Here is a 25,873-nt window from a genome sequence, read left to right on the forward strand (position 1 = left end):
AAAGACTTTTAATTTCAACTTCAATCCCGAGCAAGGCCGCAAACATTGAAATAGTACAATAATAAATTTAAATGATGTTGAGGCCACATATTTTGATCGTAGCTATAGTTTTAAACAGTCTGCGGGTTTCGTTTCTTTCTATAACTTTCAAACCACATGTTTAAACATTATGCAATTCATTGTTTAAGGGTTTGAAAGCCCATTTATTTGAGTACAACTATGTTCATAGCTTCTAAGATATAAGAGCGATTTTCACATTCCGACGCAGCGCCAGAACTAAAAGTTTGATTACAATGAAATTCAATAGCAACCTAAGCGGCAAATAGACCCGTCATTTGACACCAAGATAGAAAAAATCGGTCAGACCATCTCCGAGAAAAGTGAGTGCAAAAGAAAGGTGCACATACACACGTACACACCCACACACAAACATATACACCTATACATGCATATATGCAGAAAATTCTCGATTCGTCGAGCTGAGTTGAGTAGTATATGGCATTCGGCCATTTCAATCATTTTTCTACCTTTTAATTAGCCAGTGATCGTTAGGAGAAAGTCAATATGTTTACTTTCATTATGTGATTTCACATTTTTATGAACAACGGACATAGTTACAATCCGAGTGCAATGAAATACAATAGCAACCTATGGGGCAACTAGACCTTTCATTTGACACTAATTTTGTGAAAATCGGTTCAGCCATCTCTGAGAAAAATGAGTGAGTTTAAACAACCTCGGGATAACTTTCCTTTACATAACTTTTGAACCACATGTTCAATCATTACGAAATTTAAAAGTTAAGGGTTTTGGAGACAGTCCGATCATTTGAAACCAGTTTTATTGAAATCGGTTATGTGGTTTCTGAGATATTGATGTTTCGTGATTTTTACATTTTGATACATAACCTCTAAACTAACAATCCGATTACAATGAAATTCAATAGCAACCTATGGCGCAACTAGACCTTTCATTTGCAATTAATTTCATGGAAATCGGTCCAGCCATCTCTGAGAAAAGTGAGTGAGAAAAAAAAGTTGCACATACACACACACACACATACACACATTCATACAGAAAATGCTCAGTTCGTCGAAAGAAGTCGAGTGGTATATGACATTCGGCCATTGAGACCACTTTTATACCTTCGGTTTTTCCAGTGATTGCTATACCTTTCTAGGAGAAAAGCAAAACCATGTCATACTTGATGTTTTTTGTTTATATTATTTTACTCTATATCAGATGCTCCTGAGGATTTCGAACTGTCTTCTATATTTATCAATTCTCAAAGATATAAAGTACCTATCACTTGTAAATCTTTGCTCTGGTTTACAAATAATGCAACGCTTATTACAGATAAGCTGTAAAAACTGCCGAAATTGTAGCTGAAACATTCACATGACACATACGCTTGTAATGGCAATGCGACCTTTTTTATGCAGGACTGCACTAGTATTAGTACTGAACAGTTTCACACAATACAAATCAGCACCATATCTACATTGGCTCGTGATTTGCATTACCAATAAGATTATTATCACCACAGTGAGTAAGCCGTTTCGGACAAGTCGCTTGACGCGGGCATCCTCTACCCACCGACCGGTCGCCATATTAATTGCATCTGCGTAGCATTTAGCAGCCTTGACAGCCAGCCCCCGACTCGATCCTCCTAGGATAAACGACGAAACAGGTCTCCCTATTCGTAAAACAAAAAAAAATGGAATCACTAAGTAGCAAATTATGTGCGTCTACAATCGAGGTAAAATAATAAAATTATAAGTTTAATATTCGCCTTTTGTTCTCAGTTCAGTTCATTTTCCTTTGTTGTTTTTCGCAACCTGTTTACTATTCGCAGTAACGGAGCTGTTGTTCTCTGTGGCGTGTAATAACCGTGCAAGATAATATTTCTGCTTGACACGCATGGCGGACGGAACGGTCGATAAAAATGGTCCCGGCAAAATAGAGGGTGAAGCGGTTATTATACGCTCATTTATAAACTGTTTATAATCAACGGAGGAATCAAACACTGTTGACATTGACCCGATTAGGTGCAGTGAAAGATGATTAGATGACGCCTATCAGCATAGCATAACAAAGCATGGTGTCCACACTAATTATATTACCATGAAAGCAATGTGTAGGATGTACAACAAATGCAGTCATGGGAAAGTGGCGATTGGTAGCTTGTATAGGGCTTTTGAAAATTCTTTGTTCTTGCAGTGCCCGATGGCAAAGAACGAGACGTGATCTGTATGTACCTAGCCTAGCGTCGTTGATGAGCAACAGTTGCCGTTTTGAAGAAATCCCATCGCAATGGAACGCGGCGCTTGACTGTGCTCAACGTTCGTAAATAGTACAGATTCACGCATTTATCAGAGAGCTGGTGGAACGATTGGAATGTCCAGCCGCCGGAATGGCTATTAGTGAACCATCGAAGGATTGCGAAATATTTCATATCAATTGTTGAAGGCAAACTTTATTTCATTTACTTTTTCTTCTTCACAGTAGAATCTAGAAATGTGCCATGTTATAAATCTGGCAAAAATTAAAAAAAACCGTTGTCATATGCTGTTGGCTGGCTAAACAGGATATGCAAATCCGCGGCTAATTACATCGCACTTCCGTAGCATTGCAGTACATGAGAATATTCCGGGAAAGAGACAACGTCTAAGTAGCAATAATGGGGATTTGATGATATCGCCATGAAAACTGCTTTTAGTTCAGCGTCTCCACCGGGTACACATTAGCATAATAAAAAATTTAAATTATGGTGTTCTCATTGTAGCGGGAGGTAGTCAGGCAATTTGCATACATTATTCTTCGTTTTCTCGTGCTGGTAGAGAGTACGCACAAAAAAAAATCTTTTCATTTGGCGACACGTTTGATATGGCCGTGGAAAATTGCTGAATCGGAACGAGAGTTGATAAGAAAATGTTAATGAAACTTGTAACGGTCGATGGCGGCAGGGTGAAATCAAGAAGCGCAATTTTCATTCTACGAAACGCAAAAACTAATTGCTGTTAGAGGTTTTTATGGGAAGATATCTGGAACATGGAAATAAGTCTGCGACGGTGATTAACCTGAATTTTACGCAAAATATCTTTGTTATCTGCCATGGATGGGTTAAAAGATGCGATATATTATAAATAAGACAACGGACGAGCGCAAAATTTTTGTTTGGAGAGGTTCTACTAATTTTATTTCACTCGCTCTTGAGCTAGACTTTTCCAATAGTTGCTGGCTACTACTTCAACATTCATGCCACATGACCAGCCTGTATTTTACGCTACACTCCGATTTCCAAAGATTCTCCATGTACTGAATATACGATTCTACGCTTGTAACATGACCGTAAACACCACCGGGAGAGTCAGCACGAATTTCGTGTGGACATGAAGGTTGCGGGATCGTTTCACTCAACTAATTCGTACGCCGCCTTGAATTTTTTTAAATCAGATGAAGAGTCTACAAATGTCATAGTGTCAGTGATCGGTCAATTTTATCAACAATTAATAAATGAGCCAGTTAACCTTTTTAACCTCGAATTAAATATATTTTTTTCATTATTTATGATTCTGTTTTATTCTATATCATAGCCTGAGAATTTTCAGACATTTTCTATATTTTGTTAAATACTCCGACAAATTTTTGAGATTCTAAGTCCGCGATGAATTAAGGTCTTGATTTTGTGCATGTTTATTATTTTCATTGTTGTTTTTAGTTTGATTTAATTTAAGACTCAGTGATCTGATCTTGCACGCACTGGGAATACACACTTTTGTAATTTCAAATCTATTAATTTCTATTAAACAATTATTAGGAGCACAAAACATTATATAACCGACAGGGGTGGTATGTACGTGCAAAAATAGGCAACTGTACCACAATTCCATCACTAAGGCGATTATAATCTCTGGTAAATGCGCACAAAGAAGAGCTGCCTGGTTCGCCACATCCATAAAACTTTTGCATCCGTTCCAAATGGCGGCCCAGAGTGCGGCCCGAGTCTGCGGTATGCAATGCAGCAGGGAGTAATTTGTTTATGCAGTGGAAAATCCATCGTCTATCAATCTCTCCTCGAAGCTCCCGACGCTGAATGTTCAATTTATCATTGTAATCAATCATCGTATGATGCCTTAAACGTTATCATTTTACATCGGACGACGACGACCAACGCTAACAAAATTGTTAGGAGCGCGTAAAGCGGAAGAGAATAGACGCATAGCTAATAACTTCTACCTACCCCTATATGTGACTGACTGCCACACAGCGACAACAGCAGAACATTTATTATTAAAGCTGATCCCGCTCGAAGTAAATGAAATTAAATGCTGCAGATTACCGTTTTTTCATCATAAATTATAATTGTGACAATAAATGAAGTATTGCAGCGAGCTTTTAGGTGAACTTACCTTCCTTCTGTCTGCGTGCGTGCGTTCACTTGATCTAGCGTGTAAACAACATGTACCTCTGGAAAAATGCGTCCGGCCAGAAGGCGATGGGTGGGGAGGATCAGTCAGGGCTTGCGCTTCGCTACGATTATGATGGTGACAATGATTGTTCGACAGGGTTATAGCGAAAATAATCCATCAAGAAGACTGGTTCTCTGTCTCGTCGAATGCCTTCAACCGAGGCCGTGTTCCTGGCTTGAACAGTAGGAGTCTGTGATTCTACGATCGAGTGCCTTAATCTGCTGGATATTAAATTCTTACGTAAAACTTTGTCGAAATCCTCTGCCTCTATCGTGAACATTCGTGAGCAAATAGTATGTTCGATCGAGTGCGATAATCTGCTGGATATTAAATTCTTACGTAAAACTTTGTCGAAATCCTCTGCCTCTACCGTGAACATTCGTGAGCAAATAGTATGTCAGGATGTTTAAAAAATTACTCTACAGTAGAAGACACAAAAGCATTGAAAAAATAACCTTAACCCTAACTCGGCCTCGGGTTTTACAAACAAAACATCAAGAGAAACAACAACGCATTGAGTATATGTCACGGACACCACAGTTTCGGAAGTTTCCTAACGTATATTGCGTAGTTTTGTCTCGTTTTTTTTCTACTACTGTGAAACTCTGAGAATCGGAAGGATAAATGCGGTCAGAATGAATGCTCTATTAGTGATCAGGATCACAAGCGTGTCGGGGAAGCGTTCTAGCGAAACCCAAATGCTTATTCAGAGATGTGGTCAAAAAGTTGAATCTGTCCCAGTTTTTCGTTCAAAGAACCAATGACCGAGACTGCATGCATACCCCAAATCATGACGAACGACAAAATACTGTGGTGAAGTCACGAACCCAGATGCTGCCGAAGACTCATAGTCGCATCATGGATAATGATATTCACATCAAGGCTGGCTTCTAGAACTACTGTCTTTACCGCCCAGCACAAGTTTGATGGTGCGGAGGAAGTAAGTAAGCAGTAATTTCCAAAAATGCATCATTTGGCAAGCTATCTGCTCATGTGGCAAACGGAGTATGCCGTTCGTGACTTCCGGGACTGTAAACGAGGAGACCTACCGCAAGGAGTATCTACAGAAGCGTCTGATAATAAAAATACAGGGATATTATGGCGCTGGCATGCAGGAAGCATACCAAGGAGGTGAAATCTAATGAAGACAGCAGTCAGATGCTGTGCAAAACCAAATGAGTGGAGTTAAATTCGCCTAAAGCTTACTAATAAGTTATTTGTTATTGTCTAAAAATTTGCAAAGGATTGCTGAACTAGGTATTTTTCTACAGCGTTTTTCAATGTGGTGTAGGACACCCTTTAGGAAGTTATGATTACCATAGCAAGTCCGGTAACAAGGAATAACGTATAGAAAGGAACTTGTTCAAGTTGTGCTGGACAGTCGATGGTTCCGCTGATTAGCTCTAATATGAACTCTCTGCTCATTGAGGCGCCTATCTGACAAAGGTTCTAATCTAATAAGTAGGTTGTATCACTTGAAACGAGCATCAAACAGAAGAGGCAACTGTGCACTAACGAGCGAAATAGGAATTTGAAAGCATAGGTAACAGTAAAGTTAAGAGGTATGGCGGCGAATAAATTCCAACTCAGAAAACGCTTTAACGGTGATGGTAACTCCCAGGTCGCAGATAGATTTCATTCGGTCGAGATTTATAGATTCCTGTAATTATTGATTTTCAAGCAAGTGAAGGGTGTGATTTCGCATTTTTTCCAGTTAACACGTATGCCATAGTTATCGCATCAAATCATCAGAATGTTCAAATCTTCTTGCTACGTCTCACACTTTATATTATTGAGAGAATCATTATTGTAGTAAGTGATACGCGTACTATTTATATCTGTGTTGTTGTGCGAGTTCTAACCTTTCCATTTCAAGCTTACTGCTCTACTGTACCGAGCTTTTTTCTATCCTATCAACATCGTCTAATTACAATTCGCTGGCGAGAGACTTCACCTAACGTTCCTCTTTAAACAGGTTTATTCTAAAAGAGACTCATTATGTCAAGAAGAGGATTAATATTCCTCTGATCAGTTTTACTATAAGAAGGACTTATTTTGTCAAGAGGGAAGAGAATTAACGAAATTTCGTTTCGTCTGTCAACACCGCGTCACAATCACAATTCCCTGAAGAAGCTCTTAATGCTAAACCTCTAACCAGTTTTAATATAGGTAGGGCTTATATTTTATCAAGAGTTCCTCGTCAATATCGCACCATAGTTACAATTCTCTGAAGAAAACAACTATTATACGTTACTCAGACCAGTTTTATTATAGGAGGGACTTATTTCTGGTCCCCGTGGTTCTGTGGTTAGCGATGTCGGTCGGCTAGCTCTCCCACACGGTTGTGACATCGGGTTCGATTCCCGATCAGGTCGAGGATCTTTTCGAGCTGGAAATTTTCTCGACTCAGCACTGGGGCACGGTGTATCGTTGTACTTATCCTACACATGCAAAATGTGCCAAAAAACAATATCGATAACGAATTCTCTCAACTAATCTAGTTGATCGAGACCGCATAAGCCCCCCAGGCTTGCGTGCGATATTGTTGTTACTTATTTCTGTTAGGAGGAAAGTCAACAGGGGTACCCTGTAGAATTCGGGCTTACCATCTTCCAGATACTTTCGTACGTCGTTCGTGAAAAACTGTATGATGATCGTACACTGTCACGTGAACAAATGCATCATAATTTTGGACTAGTAACACTTTGCTGAACACGTTCTTGAAATAAATTGCGGAGAGATTGGTAGATTCACTGCTAGTCCGAGCTTCGACGTCCTCAAGATTCACGCTATTCGAAATACGGTTGCTGGTTTTTTTTTATGTCTAACTCCAAAATTTTTTGGGGTTTCGTTTGACGCTCGACTGAATTTTGGCGATATAGTTACCTTAAGTAGATGTTAGCAGTGCATTGTGGTATTTGGTGCCCTTTTTGGTTCGGATTTTGTGATATTCAACAGAGAGTTGATTACTTCCTTCTCGCGTGCCCGTCTGCTCGCGACTGACTTCTTTATTTTTATTCTTCTCTTAAACTATACCACTGGCGATGACCGGCAGCATAACGCGGTGTCAGCAAAGTGCTCGATCGCATGACGGCAGTACAGTCGCTTTACGCCTACGTCGGCATATCACGCTGAACCATCGCTTGCTCGATCGAAATACACGCCACACACCGCGCAGCTATCCGAGCCATCTACCACACCATTGTATGTTGACTCCACTTTATGCAGATTGATGCGATCGCGCTCTGATTTTTGAGAGATTTTTTTGAGAGAAACCAAAAATGTTCAGATATTGCTGAGAATGTTACAATGGTTGCGCAGCTCTTAAGTTCACCATGGATTCTTGGAATTATCCCGCATCCCGCAGGACTTCATCTGCATCACAATGTTACGCTAACAGACGAGGTTAATGGTAGCATGTCTCCAGTTTCTTGAACTTCCTACATTTCCGAGTTCTTGCTCCACTTGGTCCAACCACCTAGCTTGTTGCGCGCCTCTACGTCTTGTACTGGCCGGATTCGAGACGAACACCATTTTTGCGGGATTGTTGTCTGACATTCTTACAACATGTCCCGCCCATTGTACCCTTCCAGCCTTAGCGACTTTCTGGATACTGGGTTCGCCGTAGAGTTCCTCCAGTTCGTGGTTCATTTTTCGCCTCCATACGCCTTCCTTATATACTGCGCCGATGATGGTCCTGAGTACACGTCGTTCGAAAACGGCTAGTGCTCGCAAGTCCTTCTCGAGCTTGGCACGGGGTGGAGAAGTTCGCCAGACCTCAACGTCCTGTGGAGTCCGTATTAGGCACGCCTTCAGCTATAACAGGTCTACGGATTTCTATGCTGCAATTGTAGTCTGAAGTTACCAATCAATGGTCCGAGGTACACAAATTCGTCAACCACCTCGAACTCATCTCCGTCGACCACTACGCTACTGCCTATCAAGCATTATCGCGCTCGGTTTCCCCTATTAGCAGAAACTTGGTCTTTAAGCAGATGAACTGTTATGTTAAAGAAGGCACGTTTCATCACACATTCAAGCACAATGTTGAACCGGAGGTAAGAAATACCGTCGTCTTGTCGAAGTCCCTTGCGTGTTTCAAACGGGCTTGATACGATACCGCACCAGAAATCTTCACACAGCACTGTATACCATTCATCGTGGCCCTAATTAGTCTTGATAGTTTCGGAGGGAAGCCATTTTCGTCCATAGCTTTTCATATCTCAACACGGTCGATAGTATCGTAAGCGGCATTAAAATCGATGGATAGGTGGTGCGTGGGGACTTGGTATTCGCGACACTTTTGGAGGATCTGCCGCAGCGTTCTGTATTCCAGATACACTGGGGTCGCTTTTTACGCGGTTGGTCTTGCCGCGTTCGAAAGATTAGATTAGATATACTTAAACTTATTTGATACCGCGTACGAATCATCTTCCTAATCGAGTAGAAATAATTCGTGTTAGTGTAAAAATATCCTGTTTAAAAAAACGCATAAAAACGATCCGCGTAAAAAGCGACCCCAGTGTACTGACTATCATTTGATAAGCTCCGCTGCGATGTTATCCTTTCCAGCTGATTGGTTGTTCTTGAGCTACTTGATAGCATTCTTATGTCTCCCCCATCCGCTGTACTGACGAAGTCGTTCCTCCTACCATCTTGGTCCTTTGCCTCTGGGCCATTCGTGTAATCATTGTAGTGCTGCTCCCACCTGTCGATCATCTCACGTTCATCCGTCAAGATTTCTCCATCTTTATCCCGACATATTACAACTCACGGCACAAAGCCTGCGTGTGATGCGTTCAGTTTTTTGTAGAATCTACGTGGTTTTTGAGAACGATACAGCTGCTCCATTTCCTCACACTCCAGCTTTTCCTGGTTTGACGTAGAACTACGTCTCTCAGAAAGATCGGCTACACACTCGGCTACATAGGGATGTAAAATTGAAATCTAAAACCGGAAAAAGTGAAAGAAATGCACAATTTTTTAGGTTAGTTTTCGATGGATTTCCTTCGTTCTTGCAGCAACAGATTGGAAAATCTTCTAAGATTCCTCCCAGATGCAGAAAATTGTAATTTTATTATTCGAACTATTGTTCTATTGAAAATTGTCAAGCCTTGTCTAAGCGCAAAGTTCGACCTCTGGATCGGCGTTATATGATTACTTCCCAAGCACGCTCGACAGAATTATAGACCTAGGGTGGCATTGTGCAGCTTGATTCGAACGATTTTCGCTATTTTTGAGTACGTCGCATACTGCCAGTTTTGCTTTAAGCTCAAATGGAGCTGTCATTGTACTTTGTCCTTTGGCTCATCTAATCCGCAAAGTTGCAAAAAATACGAAAAACGAAACATCAGCGATCATTTAGTTTTGTTCGAGTCACTCGAAACGAAATGCGCAATGTCACCCCTAGTTATTTGAAATGTGCTATTTGGTCTATATAAGGGCCTGTTTTAGCCGAAACTGCTTATATAAGTTCTAGACAGCGACAACAACAGCCCTCATTCAGCAGCAACAGTAGCAGTGCAGCGGATACCAATGACAGCGGATAGCGGCCACAGCTGTGGCATGGCAACGGATAGCGCAGCAGTTGTAGCGTGTCTCAGCATCGATAGTAGCAGGGCCAACTGATGCGGTGGGGTACTTCTTTTAGTGAAATGCTGTCTCTGTGCGATAGCGGGCAGTAGTGAATGCATCTAATCAAAAGATGCCTCAATTTTACAACACACCAACGTTCTGGGAAGCAGGCGTTCAAATTACATGAGCCGTCTAGTTTTAAGTGTAACTGCTTTTCACTGTGTCATCTATCACAAGCATGTGACCTTATTCGCACTGTCAGTGATAAAGCAAAGATGTGATCAGCGTCTTATCCGATGTTAAATTAAACAGCAAATCGTCCTTTTCAGTATGAAATCAATAACTAATTGAAGAGTTAATATTTTCTCTTAAATTAATTTACACCTTCAAATTTGGAACAGTTACAAATTTGACTTCATCTCCTTGTCTCAGAACGTAATGAATTATCTTTTCCTTCAGTAATAAGCACAACAGCCGAACAGCTTTTATTATCTGCATAAAAATTAGATTATCTCATAATTAGGGACAGTGGTAAATCGCGATTTCGCGGAAGCCGCGAATTCCGCGAAATCTAGCTTCGACCGCGAAATCCACAAAAACACGCGAAATGCCGCGAAAATAATAAAAAACAGCAACATTCTATGACAATCATGAAACACTTCGATTTGCAACCTACGAAATTCATGAAAACCAGCAACAAGGACAAAGCTTAAGATTAATGGGCACCTAGATGGCAATGGAAGGTCGTTTTCTACGCAACCAATAACATGAAACAGTATTACAACCGCTCTCTTACAACGTTATTTTGTCAGTCCTAATTGAATTTTGCGATTGGTGACGTGCATGATAGAATTCCTGAGAGTGAAGCCATAAAATCCAAGTTGCAAGATGAATGAGGACGGTCTACAAGCCAGCATCTTTTTTAAAATAATCGACAGTGAGATTGGTATTAAAATTTTGGCAGAGGTATTCGAATCGCGGACGTTTTCCTGAATTTTCCAGGTTGGCAATTGAAAATTTATTGATTTCCGGAAACTCGGTAGATACGGAACGCAGCGTGAGCCAGTATAACATAAATAATACGTGCCTAACGACACCACAATATAACTGAAACTAATTTGACACAGCACGTGCTTTTAGTTAGTACCTAATGCAAAGAAATTATGGATTGTGCGGTTAAATTACCGTACATTAAAATAATCAAAACAGTTGTTTCTTGTTTTTACCAGAGAAAAAATCACTTTATTCAGTGTTTTCTGAAGAAAAAGGGTGCCGCGAAACTACCGCGAAATTCGAATATTTTCTGTTTTGCCACCCGCTAATTTTCAACTTTTTTGCCGCGAATTACCACTGTCTCTACTCATAATAAAACCTTAAAAATTGTCAAGCCTAATATGACAAGCAACTATATTACTGAAAATGGTCAATCCTTGTTGAAACGCAAATTTCGATTTCGGTCGACAGAATTATAGACCTAGTAATCTGCATGCACTTTGACTGTTGAAACTTGTTTGCGTTGTATAGTGTTTGTTTAATTATTGTTCAGTGATGTGCAAACTAAAATTCGGTGCTAACACTTAGGTAATTCGCAAACTATTTTAAATAGAGCATAACTTTGTTTAAGTTTGTCCATTTCTATATCAAATTTTGTTAGCAGCATCAGGCACAATTTACTACAGTACATGGATAAAAATATAAACATTTTGGCATGATTTTTCTCTGCAATTGAACTGATTCAAACACATATTTTTCGAAGGAAGATACACAAATATCTCTTATACATAACATACTATGGCCAAAACTGGTGCTATAAGGTAATAAGAACCTAAAAAAACTATTTCGTCTTGACTCCCTGCTCCAGCATTCCACTTGGGTTATGATTACAATAGACTATTTTGTGTCAATATGTTTGTGTAAATATCTTTTATTAACAATATAAATTACCTTCTAAAAAAATGTAGTGGCTCTGAAATGATTCAAAATGACATCCAGAGTCGATTTACGGCCTCTGGTTATAATTCATATTCCGAAAATTCTCAATTTTAAAACAGCTCTTCAATACACAAAGAGCAAATGAACTTTACTGTTACTGTCAGACATAACCATACGAGGCAGTAGAAAAATTCCAGTTGCCAAAATATGCCCACCACGAGGCTGCTGCTGATGTTATAGTAAACTGAGTCTCTTGTACACACGGCAGCAAATGAAATTTGCTACGATGACCGTACCTATCCGTATGGATCAGCAGTAAACCGCAAACTTCCACATGTTTCGATACCTTCTTAATAAGCATGTTGGTTCTTCGAGTGTGATGTGTTTGTTACATTGTTTTTTTTTGTTATTATCGTACAAAGTGATAAAATGGGTCTCAAAATATTATGATATTTGTGTAAGTTAGGACCCCGGAAGTACTATCGGTCCGTGATTCGTTCCAAAACGCCCCGTTTCGGTTCCGTTCTGAAATAAAATCAGATTTTTAAGACTTGATCTATTATGTAAATTGGTGAAGACCAAATCGATGTTTTTTCTGTTATCTACATTTCAACAGTTTTGATGATCAATATAATCCAGGACCGAGTTGATCGTATTTTCAATTTAATACAAAGTAATTTACTAATTTTGATGATAATTACGGTACGAAATTTTTAAAACCCTTTTTTTGTGAACACAACGTTTGAACGTGATACTAAGCTTTGTGGAGAAGGCATACCTTAGCCGTTTAGGTGGATTAAATGGTTAAGAAAGTTATGGAATAGGTTTTATTATCACGGCATTCATTTGGGATAGACTTAATACCAGAAAACAAGTTTAGTTGAGGTTTATAGTTCGAATACATCCGTACAAATCAGATAACAATATCACTGCTTAAATAGCACGCGGAACGTGGTCTTTATTTCTACTCTTCCGTTTGGTTTTTATTCCCGAATACTCATCAAATATTGTAAGGCGAAATGAAATATTAAGTAAGATCGATGGTCGTTGATTGCAAAATTCGAACCTGCTGTAATATTCGGCAGAGTTTCTTTACCGACCAAATTAATCGATTATGGACAACTTTCCAGCGTAGATTAACGACAATCCGTCGGTTAGATGATAACCGTTCCGCTAACATACGGTGATACGGCGGAGACCTGAGTTTAGCTGGGTACATGCACAACGGGAGACATTTCCAGCGCGGTACGGTGCGGTGCGGCGTGGCAGCTCCTTTTTGCTGCGTTTGCTATATGTGCTACTGCAGGGAAGGCCAAGAAACGCATAAAACCAAGATCCCGTTTTGCTATTAAAACAAGCTTCTTTAGAGCGCAAAAACAAGCAAGCGCACCGACCTATCACTCAACTGGAGCGATTTGAATAAATCATCAACCGGGCCCTCTGCCCACCGACCGGCTGCCGGGGACGAGGACAGATTGCTGTGACATGATAGCAATTTTCTACGGTCGCACCCCTGTTCAGAGGAAATTGAGTCACGCTAAAATGGCCAATTTTGCGCTTTTTGTTCCACTCGTCATCGGCGTGCTGATGAAACCCTCTACGGTATCTGGTGCGACTTTCGATCTCGGAGAATGCGAATCCAACTTATTTCGTCTATTTATTTGCCTAAAATTAGTAGCATTGTCGGACTTCCAGTAAAGGTTTGCTACGAATTTAAAACTGTGCCTTCCACCGTAGCAAGATTGCCGTGATTAGCCTGTAACTGACGGATTGAATATGGATACCTCTCCAGCGGTTGTTTAGATTGTGATAAGAAGAACCACTGTTGAATGATTGCACTCGTAAAATATTTACAGGCAGTTTCGAGCTAGTGTCAACTGGATTGAATGAGAGAGAGAAAAAAGAGAGCTCAAATGAATTCAATTTGAAGCAAAGTCAAATGAGTTTTGAAAGGGAAATTGATCCAAATTATCCAGTTATCAAGCGCGTTCGGACATAAATTGAAAAATGTCACTTATGCCTGAAACTTGTTATAAAAAGCTGAACAGGAAGATAATCAAACAGTGTCAGCGAAATGTCTCGAACTATATTACTTTCTTTCTTTTTCCTGTTCGGCTTTTCAGCAGCGATTAAAATTGATCTGCTGATGGATTTTCTCAACATGAAGCAATCCAAAATAGTGTTATTTTTCCTCTGTGATCCAAAGAAATGTAAAAACAAACAATTGAAGTCGTTGTTTTAGGGTCCTACTTACATCTGTTCTAATTGTAGCTGTTGAAGTGCATCGGGCAATGGGCAAAAAACTAGTTTTCAATCGAATTGTAGACATCAGCGGCGGATTCCATAAATTACCGGAAACAGTTTTGGCTCCCTCCAGCCACGGAAGAACGATGTGCGTAGTGGACTGCAGTTGTGAACAGTCCTCTTTAGTACTGAAAAGTGTTAGTTTATGACTTGACTAATTGATAAAACCGTGTATAGTTAACAGTTGGTAAAAAGTTTTCAGATTTACACTATTTCAACATAACTTACAGCTGGTTGATGTTCGGCGACAATATATCGACCGTCAATATGACCAGCTTTTTGTGGGAATTGAAGTCCATTCAGATGAATTCGGATCTCACGTGGATAGAAACCTTTGCAAGTTCTAATAAGTCTGACAGCTATTCGTTAATAGATGTATACGCTAAAGGACGCCACTTGTGCAAAGATATCTATCAGTACAAGTATGCCGAATGGGACAGTCTTAACGGAATAGCTGAACAACGAGGATATAGTCGGTATAAAATGAGGGGCAATTTCGATCAACTGCAGCTTCGCGGTGTTACAGTTGTAAGTTGAAAATATTGGATTCGAAAAATTTAGTTCTGATTTAATTGTTCGTATTTTAATTTATAAATTCAATCTAAATCAATGCTGCAGCCCGAGAGTATTTTAATCGTAATTCTCTTTTCGTTAGATTGATCGTGAAAATGTTACATCGGATGACGTTGACAGAATCCTATCGGTACCTGGAGGGGAACAGGGTGTAGTTGGGTTCGTAAAGTACCACTATTCACTACTCTGTATTTTACGCGACTATCATAACTTCAGGTAGGTAAAGAATAACAATATTTTACACCGAGCCTCTGGCTGTATGAAAAGTACGTGCCGTATTCTCTTCTATACGTTTACAATTATTTTATATGAAAAATTACACGTTCAATTCTACCGCGTTTTTAATATTAAAAAGCCGGACATATTATGAGCTAGGGTATCGAACGTCTTCGTCAGTGGTTTTCTTCGGCAGTTTTTCTGCAGCAATCTTATGCAAAAGGGGGCCGAAGAAAACCACTGACGAAGACGTTCGGCATACTTGTACTGATACAAAGAAAACAACACTGATCGAGAATCCTAAGTCGCGTTTATGAAAAAAAATTTTGTGGACAAAAAAATATTTCTTGAATCGTAACTGTTTGAAACAATATGTTGAAAAATGGTGTTCTGGGGCTTTAAAATATCTTAAAACAATAACAAGTATTTTTGACATAGCTTCGAAACTTTCCTGAAAATTTCGAGTTGGTGTTAAATTTCGCTCAAAAGCTAGAAGTTTCAATGCTGTGAAAATTTCTTAAAATCGATGTAATATTTTTGAAGATATGTCTCTTTTCAAGAAATATTGATCTTAACTTTAAATGACAAAAACAACTTGAAAACCTACTCAAATTCAATAAAAATTGGAGAATGAAGTTCTCGGGTGATACTTTTTGAAGTTTTTAATGCGTAATTTAAAAAAGTAGGAGGTCGTATCCAAAACACGACCGTATAACCGACGTAGAACTACGCACAGTATTAAGGTATTAAGACTCTACTCTGAAAAGTTGAAAAATAATGAATTTTCGTGATAATTGGAAAATTGGATGTTTAGAAAAGGTGAAGTGTTCGGGCATTTCGGCTATTGATTAAGGTATATTTGACGATGTATTTTGTGTACCGTGGGTGCAAATATAGTGAGTATTAAGCTATTGGCAGTGTTTTTCAACTGGTGGTACGTTTTCCTCAGCATCTACCAAACCGATTTAGCTAAAATTTTACAAGCAGCTGTAAAAAAATTTCAGCCAAATCGGCGCAGTAGATGCTGAGAAAAACGTACCACCAGTTGAAAAACATGGTTTCGAGAGAAACGATGCGTAATACTCACTATATTTGTATTCAACACATGCAAATTATAGTAATAGTACCTTTGGAATAAACGCTCTTAATTTGACAGAGCAGAAGCCCAGTGAAACTCTTGTAAATAGCTCATCCGCATCCGCACACGCAAGTTAAGTGAAATAAATTGCTCTGCGAACAACTGAGAATTGCGTTACCGTTCTCATCGCTTTGGTTTGCGGCACCCGATCAAACTATTATATCAAACGGGTAACACAAATATCTCTGAACTTGGTAGAAATAACAAAGCCTGTAATATTCTTGATATGCCAGAAGAATGTTGAAAAATACAGAATTCATATCAAATTCTGTTATTATACACTTGAATGCTCAAAAGTGTGTTTTTCCAAAGCATATTTATAACAAAACTAGCTGACCCGGCAAACTTCGTTCCGCCTACTTTTGTGTTTAATTTAATAATTTTAAATATTTCAAATTCATTGATTCCTTGCGATTTGTATATATCGTTTGAAATGATTGGTTTCATCGGAATGACAACATCCTCGACTTTTGGCTTTTGTACATCACCTCTATTCCGGAAATATATTGGGTGCATTTCAGTTATTTTCGTTATTTCCATCATTTCCATCATTTCGATTACGGACATATCCATATGTAGTAGTATTCAGTTATTTTCGGCTGTTTCCCACAAGTTGCCATTTTACAATTCAAACTGGTGTCTGAGGTCAATTTTAAGCTCCTTGCCTCATTCTGGTTCCAGAGATACTCATATTGGGTGGTATTTGGTCATTTTCGGCTGTTTTCCAGACAACGGAAGTCGCCATCTTACAATTCAAAATGTTGTCTGAGGTCGATAGGTCGATTTGTGGCATAACAATTCCGGAAATACCCATATTGGGTGGTATTTGGTCATTTGCCGCTGTTTTTTTCAGAAACCGGAAATCGCCATCTTGTATTTCAAAATGGCATTTCGAAACAATTTTCGGCCCCTGAGCGTCATTCTGGTTGAGGAAACACCCATATTGGGTGTTATTTAGTCATTTTCGGCTGTTTTCCAGACACCGAAAGTCGCCATCTTACAATTCGAAATGATATCAAGTAAGAATACTGGTTTTATCAAAGTTTTTTAGCGGTTAATACAGCCAAAAAAGCGCTATAAAACTTTCATAAAACCAGTTTTGTTACTTGGGTCTTCTGAGGTCGATTTGTGGCTTCAGTGCATCATAAAAATTCCGAAAATTCGCATGTTGGGTACAACAATATCGCACGCTTAGCCTTGGGGCTAATAGCGGTCTCGATCAACTAGATTAGTTGAGAGAATTCGTTATCGCTATTGTTTTTGGCACATTTTGTATGTATAGGATAAATACAACGATACACCGTGCCCCAGTGCTGAGTCGAGAAAATTTCCAGCTCGAAAAGATCCTCGACTCGATCAGGAATCGAACCTGGTATCACAACCGTGTGGGAGAGCCGACCGACATCGCTAACCACAGAGCCACGGGGACCACATGTTGGGTGGTATTTGGTTATTTGCCGCTGTTTTTCTGAAACCGGAAGTCGCCATTTTGGATTTCGAAATGGTATTTGGAGACATGCCAGAAGAAAGAAGGGTGTCAAAACATTATTGACATGTTTGTTACACCTAAAAACATTCACATACCAAATTTGGTTGTATTTGGTTGATTGTTTCTCGAGCTGTGTGAAATTCGTGTTTCATTTGTATGGGACCCCTCCCTTATAGAAGAGGGAGGGCTGTAAAACCATTATGGATATATTTATTACCCCTAAAAACATCAACCTACCAAATTTGGTTCTATTTACTTGGTTAGTTCTCGAGATGTGCAGAAATTTGTGATTCATTTGTATGGGGGCCCACCCTTCCAGAAGAGAGAGGGGTCTCAAACCATCAAAGGAACCTTTCTCGGCCCCTAAAACCCCTACATACAAATTTTCACGTCGATCGGTTCAGTAGTTCCCGAGCCTATATGGATCAGACAGACAAACAGACCGGACTGCATTTTTATAGGTTTAGATAGATAGGTGGAAGATAGATTTGTTATTCAATCAACAAAATATTGTACATTCTAGCTAATTCTGATCTTTACTGCCAAAAACCTTACAAAACTTGCTATAAACTGTAATAATCAGTAAGTAATTTTGATAGGAATTTTGATATTTTAACTGTTGACGAGACCAAGTTTAGAACACAAGTTGATACAAAAAGTTCGTAACAAAATATCAAGATTTGTTATAATTCTGATATTTTTGACTGATCGGGCAAAAACAGTATAAAATCGAACGCTCTGCAGAACACGCACCAATGGTGAGTTCTGAATCTTTCTAAAATATTAAATTCAGAATCAGTTAAGGTGCCGCCACACGGACGCTAATTCCCTTACTTTCTAAGTCTTAGTTGATTGTAAAAAGCATTTTTTCATCACTGAATAGTAGGCTATGAACTATTCTGGCATGACGGAGTAGTTCAAGGTCTCTATGTTATAGCTTTTGACAGTACAATCCCGCGTTATGATGAAAAAAATGCTTTTTACAATCAACTATGACTTAGAAACTAAGGGAAATAGCGTCCGTGTGGCGGCACCTTTAGGATGTGGCTTCAATGTGAACCTAAATGTTTTATTCTTTGACCAATTTCTCGTAACGGTGAAGCTGACGAGAACTGCTCTTTCTTAAACTGAGAGAGAAAACAATTGTTTATCCCTCGAAGTGGTGGTGATCAGGGTGGGAAAATGTACTGGCACGCAACAGTATTCACACGACAGTAGCAAGATTTTTTTGATTACCACTGTAGAATAAAACACTACGCGACAGTAGCCGCTACCGAAGTTTCGTACGATCTGCTTCATCTCTTGCTTTTTGTCACGAATTCAATATGAACAACAATTCTCTCGCTCACTTCTCTTTATATTGTTGTCATTGTATAGACAATCTCTGGCTCGTGTGTTATTGACTGCATTCTGTGCTATTCATTGCATTTATTATGAATTGAAGTGGAATGAAATTAGCTTAGCATCGATTTTTATTTTGGTCCGAGGACGTTAATTTGATTTGTAAGATTCATGCTTTTATTGTCCTGCTTTTGCTTGAATATGCTAAATTTGGATGAGACTTTCGCTACAGCGAACTATTTCGAATGAAAAAGTTTCGAAGTTGGGATTCAAATCTTCTGGTGTACACGATTAATAATATTTTTCGGCAGTACATGCATAGAAATTATTCATATCCCATCTTATTACTGTGCTAAACTGTCGCATGATTGCTAATTATTGTCATTCGCACAATGCGACAGTCGAGATATCGAAGCGGCCGGAGATCGGCACAAAAGAGAATCGTTAACCACCCGTGTTGGCTTCTAGTCACACGATTCTCTCAAATAGAGAAGCGTACAGTTATAGCGAATTTCTTTATTCCACCAGCCCACCTCGTTTTGACCTGGGAGTGCACTAACTGTTGTCAAAACCCTTCTTTATTCGTTCGATTTTGACCCAGTTTTGACCTGCCGTGCTGCCCGAAGCGCACTGTAAAATTTGTCAGCTTCAACCCACCACCGCACGTACCAAGTTCGTAAACAATTATCTGGCATCTCTTTCTCACTTGCGTCTTAAATGGTGATGACGTTTTATTATTCCTCGGCAGTTTTGCCCGCACACAGTGGAATAAAGAAATTCGCTATTGAACACTGCTGTCGCAGGTCGAAGGCAACAGTATTTTTCGGTACGGTGTCATGCAAAAATGTCAACTGTTCGGCACACCGGTGGTGATATGTTATCTCGTTTACACATACGTTGAGATGTTAACCCTAGAAACTTGGCACGATGCCATAAGGGTGGAATTAACCGACGATGGTGCCAGTAACGAAGAATCGCATGCGTATGAATAAAACCAGAGTCATAGTTGAATGCAAAATGTTGTGAACAAATCAAATGTCTTTTTAATTGTTAATGATTCGTTGATGTTTTCAAATTGCCGGATTCATAGTTGAATAACTCAATTCTTTCCGTTATAGAACTCATCTTCGAAGGAAAGTTACAGCTTTGCTCCAATAACGTAGACAATGCTTACTATTTCAATTACAAATTTCAGCTTCACAATTATCAACAGATGAGCTTTGTACGTGTTTTTTTTTCCTGTGTGGACTTCCTCACTGCGACCAGAATCGTAGATCTATTGTGAGATATGCCCGGGTGTCTGCTGTATCCCGCACTTCTATTATAGCAATACCGCTATTGAGAAGTGGCATGCTTATTATTTTTGTTATCAGTACTTGTGTGTAATGTGATACTCTTCCTTACATGCTTACTGTTCTACTATACCGATGCTCGGCTCGGTGCGTCCTTCTGGCTAGTTTTATTGATAAGAGGGACTTGGTGTTATAGATTTCAGCGTAAAAAGAAAGTGGTGGGGAGCCTGACAATGAGCCCATACTTAAAAATCCAGTTTTGACATCGAATGGCCTGATTCTACTAAGATTCGAACCTACGACCGTTCGCTTGACGAAGCAAACTCTGTAACCTTGCGGCTACGCAGCTCCCCTTATACGTACGTGTTGAAAAATAATTGTATTTTTCCTATTTATTTCAGAATCAAGTATCGCGTCGTAAAGGGATGGGCTGGTCGCCTAAAGTCTGGCTATCGGCTAGGTTTGATAGGAATTTTGGCACGAAATGAAGCGGATGTCGCAACAACGGCCATTTTTCAGAGACTCAACCGTCATGCGGAGTTCGATAGTATCCACCATAGTTGGGAATTTTCGTACACAGACAATTTCGAGGTTTCCAAAAAACAATGTTCTAACAGGTTATTTTAAACTCGTAGATCGGGATTCATCTATCGCATAACACCGCAGCTCAGTGCGTCCGGTGGTGGTAATTTTTTCATTCCCTTCGATGGCAATGTTTGGATTACATCTGCTGTGACGCTGCTGGTTTTAACGATGGTACTGAAGGCGGTTGGGACGATCATTTTCAGAGTATCAAGAAATGTTTCGAACGCCTCGCATGTAAGTTATTTCATCGACGTTGTTGCCGCCGTGGCTCAACAGGGGCTTTCAAATGAGGTATCTCCTAGAACACCGATTAGAATCATTATGTTCTCACTGCTTTTCTTGAATCTTGTGCTATATAATTACTACACGTCTGCTGTGGTCGGAGGTTTATTGAGTTCCCCTGGAAAAGGCCCCCAAACGATCCAAGAGATAATTAAAAGCCCGCTGACGTTATCGTTCTTCGATATTGGCTACCACAAGGTCTTGTTTCGTGTGAGTATGTAATTTCGCTGTGCGTTACACTGCGTAATAAATCATAGTACTAACCAGTTTATTTACAGGAAACCAAGGAACCCATAATCCAAGAGTTGTACCGAAAGAAGGTATCACTTTCCCTCTAGTATTAATTAGCAAATCAATGTTTTATAACTTTTCTTCCGATACCTTGCACGCATGTGTTAACGTCTCACATCGAAACAAACGTACCTCCGGGGACCAGTTGCAACCGTCGCGAGAAGGAATGAACACTATTCCGGTGTACACCGACGTGAAGACGGCTGTACCGTTCATCAAGAAGGGTGGTTACGCATTCCACTGCGAAATGACCGAAGCATTCCAGGCTATTGCGGATCAGTTCGATGGAAATGAGATTTGCGAGTTACGTACGGTAATTATGTAAAAATTGCAATTGAAGCAATAGTGGCCTAACCGGACTTTTACTATGATTCGCCTTCCGGCAAGGCACAAAGTTTATTTTCAGACTTGAAACTGTTGAGCTTTGTGCTGCCGAAGAGAAGCATGTACACCGAGCTGTTTAAAATAACGTAGGAAATTTATTTGTGTTTTGATGTATACAAGCTAATTTCGTACGTTGCGTTTCAGACTGATGCGGGCCCGAGAATGTGGTTTGGTGAAGCGAAATCTGAAAATTCATCACATTGGAAAACCGATTTGCCAATCCGGAACTCGAGTACATCCGGTCGAGTTGACGGGGGTATCGCTGGCTTTTGTTGTTTTGTTGGGTGAGTGCAGGGATACTTGGTAGATTTTTGATTGGCTCAGTAAATTCTTATTTTTAGGCGGAATGTTTCTATCTATTGTTGTTCTGGTTGCAGAAAAATTATTTTGGAAACAATCTACTAGAAAACTTAATCGGTTTTATGTGAACTAAAAATCCAAGAGCAATGAGAAAGAGATGCGGAAAAAAAATCATTAGTTTATTTGTTAGACTGTTACAAAAAGGCTTTGAATATTAGAAAATATTTGATGTTAAAAAAATAATAATAATATTTTTTCTCTGTTACCCATAATTACTCATTTCGCATATTAACTGCCGGAGAAACTCGTTAGCAATACAAAATGTTCAGATTTTGTTTAGAAAGTTTAACGAAATTTACCCTAAAACAGTTTAGTTCCAGAAAAAAACTGTCTAGAAGCCACAAACGGCCGATTTTGAATTTTTGATGGCACGAGGCTCGGTGATAGTTGATGCATCACATGTGAAAACGATACATTATATTTGCATAACCACAGAAAGCATGGGCTAAAGTCCTCACAAGTGGCTAATTAACTATTTCCGAGTCTTGTACTTTTGAAAATTTGTAGTCGGACATTTGTTGTTTCTATACAGTTCCTCCTGAAGCAGATGAAGTTATTTTTGGACATTTTGAAACTCGTTCGATCAAATTTCATTGAGTTTTGACGAAGACAGAGAAATTTTACGGCAATGTAGAAAAATGATCCGGGTAATCAAGGGGACATTTTGACAGGTATGTAAACTTTGTGAAACTTGTATTTACGGACACTTAAACGTATTCAATATTTATTCCAACAAAAAGATCAGTACTCTTTGATTAGTACTTTTAATACAAGTTTTGAGGTGATCAATTCAACCCCATTCTGCGGTATACTATGAGAAATATTTGTAAAGCGGCACAAAGAAAAACTCCAACGCGTTTTCCCTAAACTCGGAGAGGTAGAATCGAAGTAACAAAGCGCTGTACTTCGAGAAAATCTCAGGTATGATGAAACTTTTACCTTATTTCGAGCTTATATTTTAATAGCGCTCCTGCCGTTTCACAGGTCAGACTCGATTTATCCAGAGTATGGATTTTTTTACACGGGATAATCTGAATATAAATTACTACCTACAATCCGGAAAATCAAACGAAAATCGAAAAGGACGATGATTTTTGGAAATCCGGTACACGGAATGCAAGGGTACTACTCGAACCACCACGCGCAAACATCCTGACTAGAGGGCTGCGGAAGATTTATGTGGAGGTTGCAGCTATCCAGGAGGTACGGTGGCCGAGAAATCGTGAATTCTGAGCATTGTGGAAACTACATCTACCACAGTAGCGGAGTGAAGGCAGGAAGGGAAGACGGTTTCGTGCTAATAATGAAACAGATAATATGTGTCATTAGATGAGGCTGATAAGTGACCTTAACAAAGGCGTTTTTTGGTACACTTTCATATTCATTACCCGATAAATTTTCATCGTAATACCTTTCAAAATGCTCGAGAAATTATGAACGGAATGAATTTTCTTCATCTTGGCTTTAAAAAAAAAATCCCCTAAGAAACTGCCAAAAGATGTTTACACAACTTATGCAGCATTTTTCGAGTGAGAACGAGATACATGCAGGGCTGCGCAGGTACACCGCGTTCATGAGCTACTCAAACAGGATTTTTTTCGGAGGATGGGATCATGCGAGTAGTTCATTTTTCAACAAAATTTTTGGAAGATTTCTCCGTCAGTGTTACGTATGTCTTTTGCAGGTTGTGCGCTCACCGTCACCATAGAGCTGACCGACTGACAGCCGTCAGCCTGACAGATGCCACCGCGAACGTTGGTGACCGGATGAGAGAGCTGATGTCACTTTGTTTTATTCTTAATTGCGATAGCGTACACGTTGTTCATGTTATTTTAAATAAAGTTTATTTTATCCATGTAAATCGTGTAAAGTCCCTACTTTCATATTGCACCAGTGGCGACGGGGTGTAGGAGTTTTCGTGCGGAAATTTTGTGGAGGAGTGCACAGTGGGGAATCGCTGGCCATCGACCCAAAATTAAAATTGCGAATTTCATTTCAATTATATTTTGGCTATAGTTGTATACTATTGAAGTGTCAGAATCCAAAATTATAGAGCATTACGACAAAATTTGAATTTTCTATGTTTTTTCAAAGTGTACTGAGTCAGCGTTTTTTAGCCATTTTCTTGGAAAAAATGCAATGTTGCGAAACTTGCTGGAGCCTCAGGGGTAATTTGAATCTTGATGACGTCTAAGGAAAAGTTGTATATAAAATAGTGGAGAATAAATCCTCATCATTGGACAATGTATAATCTCAATGTAATACTCAAAAAAATTAGGCGGAATCAAAAAATTACGTATTTTTTGCATAAAACAGCGTTTAAAGTTTAGACGGCAGGGTTTGGCACTATTGGCACTAGTTTCAAAGGATAGCTTGGAAAAATGCTTTGAAATGCATCTAGTCCGATCCTGCGCAGAGTTGCGCAGAGTACCCTTCTTTCGAAGAGAAACAACGAGTGTTCGGCATATATCGTACTTTAAAAATACAAATTTAAATTGCACACTGCAAACCGACAACAGAATAACGAACGGCTCGTATTATTTTGATTATAACAACGTTTTCAAACATGTTTCAGTATAATTATTCACACTATTTTTATATTTACAAGTTTAACTCATCTATATTCCGATAATTAACGAAGTATCAAAAACTAATCACTGTTTATGTTTTGGATCACCAGCAGTACCAAAAACATGTTTTGAGTTAATGTCATACCAGTCACATGTGAAAACAATCGTGTAAGCACAAACCATGACATAATACATCGCCTGCTAATTTCTACAGAGCAAAGAGTGAATTATTATTCTGACGTTAGAAACTGCTTCTTGAAAACCCTCCCAGAAGACATTAAAACTGTATTGAAAATGAACACAAAAATGAAGATGAAGGTAGAAGTGAATAAAAAGAAGAATGCGATTAATAGAAGCAATGTAATATAGTCACTTTGAAAAAAAACAAGTCATAAGTGATTTTCAACACAAAGCATATTTTTCAATTGATTTTTTTTTTATTTTTCTAATAACTGATTAATATTTTATGTTTTTTCTATGGCATATGAAAGTCTTTCAAGCATCATGCATTTTTTTTTCCAAAAGATTGAAACCGGCGTAAAATTTTCCTCATTTAATATATATAAAAAACATGAAAATTTCCCTGGCGTCAAAAATATGCGTTTTCATGCAAAAATAATACCAAATTCGGACTCAGCATCCCAAAATTACATAAAAACCATGTATTTTACATGACTTCAAGACATTTTTTTGCTTGGCCAGCATTTGCATGGAGTCGCCCCACTGTGGAGTGGCTACAGAGTACTCGCAGAAAGTTAATGAGCAGATCAATGACAAGTTGAAGAGGACGTGAACGAACAGTGAAGTTAATCCACAGTGCAATCAGTACCATAGAGCGAGAAGTGGAGGGTACAACTGCGACAGCTACGTCCATTGAGTGGTTTGACTCAAAGTGCCTTTGAGCGGCGGATGAGGAGAACCGCAGTTGAGTTCACATGTTGGATACGACTGTTACACGTCAGAGCGGAGGGAGCTACCGACCACTCAGCGTCGCTGAAAAGAGACTCTGTTGCTGGAGAAAACGTCAACACTGGGAGCGGATTCCTGAGAAGGTGAAGGGTAGCAAGAAG

At 39.3% G+C, this 25,873-nt stretch overlaps 1 protein-coding gene across 3 annotated transcripts in view; it reads left to right on the forward strand.

Moving 5' to 3' along the window:
• LOC129727519 (ionotropic receptor 75a-like) overlaps positions 1-23,969 on the forward strand; it is a 108,879-nt gene extending 84,910 nt beyond the window's left edge. Inside the window, exons 3-15 of one of the 3 annotated variants that reach the window (XM_055685422.1) lie at positions 14,102-14,188; positions 14,250-14,419; positions 14,478-14,810; positions 14,938-15,071; positions 20,733-20,903; positions 20,967-21,408; positions 21,477-21,518; positions 21,635-21,802; positions 21,877-21,959; positions 22,018-22,157; positions 22,215-22,904; positions 22,974-23,154; positions 23,218-23,969. In XM_055685422.1, the coding sequence (XP_055541397.1) occupies positions 14,102-14,188; positions 14,250-14,419; positions 14,478-14,810; positions 14,938-15,071; positions 20,733-20,903; positions 20,967-21,408; positions 21,477-21,518; positions 21,635-21,802; positions 21,877-21,959; positions 22,018-22,157; positions 22,215-22,306 (1,862 nt within the window). In that variant the 3' untranslated portion in view covers positions 22,307-22,904; positions 22,974-23,154; positions 23,218-23,969. Of the gene's footprint in view, positions 1-13,489; positions 14,189-14,249; positions 14,420-14,477; positions 14,811-14,937; positions 15,072-20,732; positions 20,904-20,966; positions 21,409-21,476; positions 21,519-21,634; positions 21,803-21,876; positions 21,960-22,017; positions 22,158-22,214; positions 22,905-22,973; positions 23,155-23,217 lie in introns of those variants that run through there. The other 2 variants (XM_055685420.1, XM_055685423.1) reach the window with 2 other exon arrangements.
• Positions 23,970-25,873: the final 1,904 nt, after the last annotated feature.

This window comes from Wyeomyia smithii, chromosome 3, assembly GCF_029784165.1.
Source record: "Wyeomyia smithii strain HCP4-BCI-WySm-NY-G18 chromosome 3, ASM2978416v1, whole genome shotgun sequence".
In the NCBI taxonomy this organism is placed as follows: Eukaryota; Metazoa; Arthropoda; class Insecta; order Diptera; family Culicidae; genus Wyeomyia; species Wyeomyia smithii.